The sequence below is a fragment of the Aphis gossypii genome, chromosome 2 (genome assembly GCF_020184175.1).
Source record: "Aphis gossypii isolate Hap1 chromosome 2, ASM2018417v2, whole genome shotgun sequence".
Lineage (NCBI taxonomy): Eukaryota > Metazoa > Arthropoda > Insecta > Hemiptera > Aphididae > Aphis > Aphis gossypii.
In genome coordinates, this window is record NC_065531.1 from 12812165 (window position 1) to 12821778 (window position 9614).

General features: G+C 28.3%; 1 protein-coding gene across 1 annotated transcript; it reads left to right on the forward strand.

Moving 5' to 3' along the window:
* Window positions 1-967: 967 nt before the first annotated feature.
* Window positions 968-9409, forward strand: LOC114129043 (ectonucleotide pyrophosphatase/phosphodiesterase family member 5-like). The gene is made up of 6 exons (XM_050199918.1): window positions 968-1765; window positions 5581-5690; window positions 6244-6417; window positions 6788-6969; window positions 7046-7243; window positions 7627-9409. Exons 1-6 carry the CDS (start codon window positions 1397-1399, stop codon window positions 7947-7949), a joined length of 1356 nt encoding a protein of 451 aa, XP_050055875.1. The 5' UTR covers window positions 968-1396; the 3' UTR covers window positions 7950-9409.
* Window positions 9410-9614: the final 205 nt, after the last annotated feature.

A 9614-nucleotide genomic window follows, 5' to 3' on the forward strand; every position in this document is an offset into this window, starting at 1 on the left:
TTACGCCTATATTGTAAGTAGTTATATTTTATATTTTTATAATTATATTATAATTATGAATCTAAAACTATAGTGGAGATAAATCTATGTTTTTCAAGGTTTGGGTATCACCGTCTAAAATAATGTACAATTTATAATCACAATTTTAATATTTTAAGTTGTGTTGTTGTACTTTGGTCTGTAAACAGTGTAAACAAATGCAGTGGCTTCAAACGTTAATTATTAAAATTAAGTAATATTAAACAATATAGGTGCATGTAAATAATATATTAATATAGGCACTCAATTACGTTATTTACGTATTACGTAAAAGCCATGACGAACATGCTAGTTATAAGCTATTCAAAATTAAAATCCACGTAGAAGTGTAAGACACTTAATATGTATTATATTGTTTCATTTAGTATATGTACTAAAATATCCATAGTTTTGTTCGAACACGTTTTGATTACCATAACTAGTAAATAAGTAAAAGAAACGTAATGAGGTCGCCTTTGAGAAAAGAAGATTTTGTCTCTTGAGATTACCATAATCTTAATTCAGTACTTCTATATTATATCTATATTTAGCTTACTACTAAAACGGTTGTTAAAAATGCCATCTTTTTTGGGATTTGTACTCTTTTAAGAACATCTGCTATTGCCTATTTCCGTCTAACGTATCAACATTTGATATAAATAGCGCATTATCGCCCTTCGACAATATTCAGTACGGTTAATGTTTTTAAAGTTGTGGGCTGTGGTCAATAACATATGCTAAACATCGTAACCGCGGAAAATGTGTTATCCGTGACAAATATTTAAATGTCTCATCAGCGGTTGTCTTTTCGTGTAGCGCACTTTGCCTAGGCAAGGTAAATTAACGTGACCATAGAATAACACAATTTCATTCACGTCTGGGCCGACACGGCCGAGCGGTGCTCGTCATCGTCGCCGCTCCCACTCCGACCAAAAAACGAGTTTTTTCCGCTCGCTCGGCACACGCGTCTACCGTACGGGCGCTTGAAGAGTGCGATGTTTTGCTGCAGTTACGCGTACGTCCTAGCTGACATTGTACACTGTCCGTTCGAGTTCGGCAATCCGCAAAAAATCCACACGAAAACATTTTATAAACATATCAATAGGTATCGTGACCTTTATAACCCTATGTCCCGTCCAAAGGATCGCGATTCGACGAATAGTATCACACAGTATTATTATTATATCTTACTCACGTCGATGCAATCTGTTTCATTGCGTCCGTGCAATCCGTTTGGTCAGTGAAAAGTTTGTTTACGCCGGAAACACGCGTCGTCTTGTCACATAATATACGGACGTAGATATAGTGGACCAAAACTGCGAGGTTTTTTTATTCGTTTTTGTCTCTGACCGGCGCGTCGAAACGTCCACCGTTGGCCATGTGCAGGCCATCCGCAGCCGTACAGTGTTACTCGGTCGCCGCGATTTTCGCGATCGCGATGGCCGGAGTGAAGGCCGTCAGTCGACACCCGGTGACGGTGGTCATGTCGTTCGACGGTTTCCGGCCCGATTACATCCGGCCGGACGAGACGCCGACATTGGCCCAGTTCCGGGACTCGTCCTCTGCGCCGCCGTACATGCGCAGTGCATTCCCCACGAAGACGTTCGTCAACCATTTCACCATAGCCACCGGAATGCACCCCGAGTCACACGGCATATTCGACAATCACATGTTCGATCGGCACAACGAAACGATGTACCACACGTACGAGCAGTACCACTACGACGATAAGGTGGTGCCCATCTGGGTAAGGTCCGGCCGTCCACTTTACCCACATTAACACTAGCTATAGGGTGCTCTACGCCCATCAGCTATCGCTTCCATCGCTAATTTCCCTGAGGGCTTTCGAGTTTCGACCTTCACACATATTGAAGAATTATATTTTTGATTTTAAACATTTAAAAATAAAAATACACATCTCTATTATAATAATTATCTTATTCAAGGTTTTCAATTTTAGTTTCTCTTCCAATATTGCTTTCCATAGTACTTTTAATTAATACTGTTTATTTTTAATTATAATAATTATACCCTCTTTTCTACCCATATTGTTTTTGTTCTATATGATCTAAATTATAAAAATTAAACGAAAGAAAAAAATGATAGAAATTACATTTTATATTTTAGCGTTAGATAAGACTAAGTAGGTAACTTAGTGTTATCCAGCTCTGAGACTCCGTTGATATTGCAAGGTTCGTACAAAAAATATCAATTACTTACATTATTATGTAATATATATAATTCCTTATCCTCTACGTGATTATACTCTGGTAGTCGATGTACCTACTTAGCTTATCTTCTTTAACCGGACTAAGACATACTGCGGACATTAGATTCATTGAAGGGTTATTGGATAATGGCGATTCATCTGGAATTGTATCTTTAATTCGTTTTAACTTTTAAGGTATCTCAGTGTTTAACCCAATCCACTGCTCCTTTTTACGTCCCACATGCCACCATTAATTACTTAGTAAACTAGCCTGGAAGGGCACTAGGTGTACGTTCCCCCCCACTTCCGAAATCTTTTTTTCTGTATGCTGTAGTTTATTACACAGAATTTTTTTATAATTCATATCGTTAGTATACAAATTTATAAAATTCAAGGTAAATCTATATAACGATAAATTATTTTTAATTTATATTTATAAATGTGAAATAGTAATGGATAGTGCAGACTTTAGATGATAAGAAATACATATTTTGATTTCACTGACAAAGATAAGAATATACTATTTTTATCTATCTCAGTGTGTGTGGATTTTTTTTTTGTGGTAAACATGAATGTAGTTTGATTATTATTTATATTTTTAAGTTTTATTAGTTTTAACTATATGGTGGAACAAGGTTATCTAACTACAAAACAATAATATTAATGATAATTAATATTATACTACTAACTATAGGTGGTATATATTTCGTAGTAGGTATAATATTTAATAATTATTATTATTATTTGCTAGTAACTAATTGGTATAGATATTTAAGATAATAAATTGTTGGTGATTGCTAATGGTGGTATCACATATTTCTCAAATTCTCAATTACACAAAAATTTTTGATTTTTTTTCGAAGTTCAAAATATGTTCATTTTTATTTCAAATTTGTTTACAGTGTTTATATATTATATGTTAATTCATTTATAATAATAAATATAATAATATTGAATACTGAAATTTATGTTAGTATTTAAAAATTATAATGAAAGGACTTCGAACAATTTGTTAAATTTTTTTACAAAAAATAAAAAAAAAAACATTATACGTAATAAGTATCGAAGCTTATTTTATTAACCTATTTGTTAAATTATATTATAAAATACAGAAATATTTTGATAGGTTTTTAATCATTTAAATTTGTTTACCTGCTTCATCATAATCTTCTTTATAAAAACTTTCCCATTTGTAAAAGGTTAGCTATGCTTATTTGACACAATTTTAAAGTTATGATCTTGTAATCTTGTTAATAAAATAGTAATAATATTAGAACAAAAAATAAAATTTGCTTACAATATATTTATTGATATAATAAATAATAAAATAAAATAATTATATTATGGTTTACAATAATATTAATATAATCGTATTATTATGTTAAATGTATGGGTAGTGGGTACCATAGTTTTTAACATAATTGTAGTCATAAAAAAGTAGATATGTAGTAAACAATATTAAAAACAAATTAGCATAAAATAATAGATGATAAGTAGATATTCCAGCATTGAAAACATTTGAGAAAAATTAAATCCTACCCTGAAAAAAAAAATTCTGATTACGGCACTTCATACAATTAATTTCAAACACCAATACGAACCATACTTTCAAATTTCATCGACATCAAATTTTTGTATGTTAGGTTATACCTAACCTGAACTATTATTGCCATTACAAACTTATTTATTGTAAATATAAATATAAACTATATTATATATATATATATATATATATATATTTCTTAGGCTTCTTAGTACGTTTAGTTTTTTTATATCGCGTGAATATTACAGCGTTTATTCTTGTGAAATTAGAAAAGAAGCACCCTAATCTTGAAAACGTCCAGCCCTCGATAGTGACCTTATATAATAAGGAAAAGGATTTTTTTTTTAAATTGAGAACTACCACACCATTTATTCTTTTCAAGATCTGTGAAATAGTTCTATACATAGCAATGTATGATGTTAACCATACCAGTATAATAATATATTTTATACATTATTTACATTGGACTCGACTCAATACATATTTGACTATACGTCTACAATACTGATATATTTCTAATTATAACTTTAAATAATATACATTAATTTCTAACATTGACTAAATATCACGAACTATTAAATCTGTTACATCAATCAACAATCCTGATTAAATATATTATTATACTTTATAAATAAAATTATGTATTTTATATTTATATAGAATATAATTATATATATATATATATATTTTTTTTTTTAGTTTTTTTTTTTAATATATTCAAGTTTTATAAATATCATGGAGTATCCTTAAACCTTGGTAGGTACATAAAGTTTAATTACTTAGAAACTACCTACTCGTTAAAATTTCGATTTAGATGCACCGATATTTTCAACAAAATCCTTTGCTTAAAAAGTTAATAATTCAAAGTAAAGTAGAACGATTTAAATTGAAAAAATAAGTTAGTATCATCACAAAATATTTAAAATAGAGATATATAAAAATCTAAGTTTGTTTTTGAAACTTTGTGTTATACATAGTACCTATAATCTATATAATATAACTTTATAGTTTATACATAATAAGGTTTAAGAGATCTGGAAAGTAAAGCACCCCACTGCTATTATATTAATATTTAATTCAATCCTACAAAAATTTAAATAGTCCCAAATTAGGCCTTTTTAAAAAAAAATTCAGGTGCCCCCACTGAAAAAAAATAGACTTTATATTGGGTTTACGATTTTAAATAATTGTCAACAGCCGCTACATACAACATATTATTTACACTTAATTAATTAGGTATAGCTAAAATTAAAATTCTTATAGCTATCATTTTAATAATATTATGAACTTAAATGTTAATGACCACTAAAATACACAATTTATTAAAATTTAAAAATTATTAATACGTTTTATATATCCATAATCTCTGTATCGTCAAATTAAAATTATAAAGACCACTGGTACCACTCAGTTAAGTACCATCAGGCATCAAATATAGTGCGCATGATTCAACCAAATCTATATAAAGTTGTTGCATACCGATGATGTTATTTTCCTTTTATAAGACATTATTTTACATTGAACTATTATGGTTTTTATGAGAATAAACCAATTAATTTTAGTAAACACCAAAAAACTCGTTATTAAGAAAGTTTATATGCATATAAAGTATAAACTGATTACATGTAAGCACAATAATTACACTATTATTGTAAGTTAAAATAAAAACCTACAAATTATTGTGTAGATAGTAGATACCTAGATTATTCAGTTTTAACGTTAATAAGCTATTGTTGAAGACATAGGTAATCATTATTTTAATATCAATTTTATTTCCTATTTGATGTCTTATGAAATAACCTGATTACAGATGCAAAACGAATATAATGGAGAAGGACGACATAGTGGTGTAATGATGTGGTCTGGATCCGAATTTCCATATCAAGGCAAACACCCAACTTACACTGTAGTATACAACAGGTAATAATACAATTAAGTTCTGACCGTAGAAGCAATGGAGTTTTACTTCAACTTTTCTTATGTAATCTATTATATTGAAAGTGTATAGATATTTCGCTTTATAAAAATTTAAAAAAACTATAAAATTTATAGTAAATATTTACAAAAATTAACAAATTCGAAATTATATTTCATATTGTTTTTGTTATTTACCAAAAAAAAAGTATAGATATATATATATTTTACTTTCCAGTCTAATTTTAAAAAACTTTAATAACAATGCTCAAATTTAATGTTAGTATGCATATTTCATAAAGTAATGTGAACAGTCACATATTTGTATCAACGTACTATTTAACTGAATAACAATGGTAAAAAAATATTTTTTACTGTCAAAATTTGACATTTGTAAAATAAATAAAGAGAGATATAATATAAAAAATTAGCACTCGTGTTTCAAATGTCTTATTACATATTTGACTCACTCCTAACCAATCAATTATTTCCAATTATATAAATGATACCCATTCTACATTATTTATACAAAGCAAATAAAAAATGTTTTATTGTTTAGGTCAATTCATTGGAATTCCCGAATAGACACTATTATGACATGGATTGAAAATGAAAATCGACCTGCTAATCTAGTGTTAGCATATTTTGAAGAACCAGATAAAACGGGTCATAAAAAAGGAATCAACTCACAAGAGATAAAACATCAAATCGCTAGAGTGGAAGACACAGTCAAGTATATTTATTATTATACTATAATATATCAAGTCTATTAATATTTAATAATATTTATAAAAAAAACTGTTTAAATGATTATTTGAAACCAAAAATGAGAATTTAATAGTTAAAATTAGTTAATGATAAATTAAAATTTTTTCCAACTAAACAAATATTAAACAACTTCTTTTTAAACGAAGTAAATAAATATCTTTATATACCTAACTTATATTTTTTACAGTTAAATACATTATTTGTTAATTATTAACGTTAAAACAGTTTATAAAGTTCTTAACTAACTCTAATTATTTCATATACTTGCCCAGTTAGACACATACGTTTGATAGGAATATTTTAAAATTATTATTTTGTTTTTTTAATATTCATAGATACATGCTCAGTCAAATAAAATATAAAAATTTGGAAAATAAAATAAACCTCATAATTCTTAGCGACCACGGAATGGATACAGTGACATATGATAGAATTATGTTTTTAGATGATTATGTATCCAATATGACCTACAAATCTATTATTACAGGTCCCAATGCATTTATACTACCAAATATAGGTAAACCTATTAAAAACAATAATAGATATTTTATATACATTACTATAATATTAAAGATACGAGAGATTGTTTCCAGGAAAATTTGACGAAGTTTATACAAATCTTTCAATTGGAGCCAATACATCAAAAACATTTTATGTATTTAAAAAACATCAATTACCAGATCGTTGGCATATGAAAAATAATCCTAGATTGAACGGGATCATTTATTTGTTGGCAAAACCCGGTTACGCATTTTGGTACAGTTATTTTCAAGAAATTTTAAAGCAAACAAGTTAGTTTACATTATCAGTCTATATCAGTAAATGATTAGTGTAATTATATAAGTATATTATCTATTATTATTCAATATGTAGGTATTGAAGACTAAAGTATTCATCTACAATATTATTCTTTTTACACTTTCCATAGTAATTAGTTAATGCTGTATACACTTACTTTTTATTTTACCTACCTTAAAAATTATAACTTGTTTGCGACATTATCGCTTTATTTTAGATATAAGTATAGATGAAAAAACCATTTTACCGGCTTTAATAACATCACTAAGTTCTAGGTTGTTTAGTGTTATTATTAAATAACTGCATAACTGCAGTAAATCCTTATCTTGTATACCTAACATTTTTTTTTTTTTAATGTCTATCGTCTGTTTTGCAGCCAAGGAAATGTTCAGAGTTGGGACTCACGGGTACGACAATGACGACCCTCAAATGCGCGCCCTTTTCATAGGTTCGGGGCCGATGTTTAAAAAAAAATTCACCGCACAGCCATTCGATAACGTGGACGTGTACCCACTGATCAGCCACCTGTTGGCCCTAAAGCAAACCAATGACGCTCGGCACGTGAACGGGACGATAGCCGGCGTCGAACAACTTCTAGTGTCGCCCAAATCATCAAGCGCCAGAATGTCGTCACCGCTCTTGCTAATTGGTATAATAACGACAGTAATTGACACTATAACAAAGCGCCTGTTACCGTAACCGTATACAAGGTCTGGTCGCTTGATATATTATAATATGGGTACAATATAATTCAATTTGATTTGTTTTTGAATTCAACGTAACCACTTGTACATAACAACACGCCACTGACACTTTTTTGAGTACGTGCAAAGATTTTAACCGTTTGTTTACATCCGGAAGTATATCAAAGCATCTTACGATATTTATATGTTGTTATACATCATTATTAATATTATTATTGTTTTGTATGTTAAATACGTTGAAAAGTGTATTGCATGCTCCGTAGAACAATCGTACACGGATTTTTAATGAATTCATTATTTTAATAACTTCTATAGATGTTTCATTTTTATTGTTCAATACGATTATACTATAATAATAATGAGTGATTTATAATTTACATAACACGCACATTTTAATATTTGTATGTATTATTTCTTTATATATATATATATATATATATATACCTACTATCTATTTGAATATTTTATTTTATTTTTATAAATAGGTAACTAGATGTGGTGATAGTAAGTATTAACTGTGAAGTTATTATGGTAAGAGAGTATGATATAATTTTAACATCTACGGTAACAACGTAAAACCTGTTTTACTAACCTGCATAGCTGTAAGTTATTTGAAATTGTTATTTTAAATATTTATAAATATTTTTTTACAATTTTAAATTAACGTTCTTCGTAAAATATTATAAAATTTGCCTATATTAAACCCCTTAGACCTTAAACAACGCCGTGAAACATACCCTACGACTTATAAAAGTATAAATAACAAAAAAAAAACTGTAATTATTACAGATTGATTTCCGAATAGCCGGATTCACTGCTATTGTGTAATCATAATATAGTATTATTATTTATTATAATAATTCATGAATAAAATTAAAAATTATAAGTTATAATCCTCATTAGTTATATAGTTTATAACTTTATGGGACACAGGAAAAATGAACCCACAACAGTCCCTAAATAGCCTATCTAAAACGCCGTGCAATCACATTTATGTATAAAACAGTGATTCCCAACCTGCGACTTTGGTAAACAATTATCTTCCAGAGACCACCAAATATAAAAGTACGAATAATCTCAATATTAATATAATAATATAATTTTGTTACACATACTACAATACTACATAGTAGTATATATAATATATATAGGTACATATTGGACTTGTTTTTATATGTTTATTGACTAATAAAAAAATTACAGATTGAGGTACATTGGTACATATTAGGTATAGTTTAATCTGTACGCTTTTTTAAGTGCACAAATTTTATCTATATTAAATCGTAAAACGTATAATTGAAAACGTCCGACAGAAAAAATTGCTAATACAATAAGATAAAAAATAGTTTTTTTTTTAATTTTCGTTTATTTTAAACATTTGTAACGGGCCACGTGTGACCCGCGGCTTCGGGTTGGGCATCACTCGTATAGAATATATAGTATTAGCATACTTTACCTGTATATATTTATAAATTTAAGTTAAAAAAATTAAAACAACAGTTATCAGAGAGATGTATGAAATAATTTAAAAAATAAAGACTTATCAGTTATATGCTTAATCTAACAAATCTTAAATCATCTTAAACAATAAAATATTAAATATTAAGCATTAAAATATTTATCTTGGAAGTTAACTATCCGTGTATATGGTTTTACACAA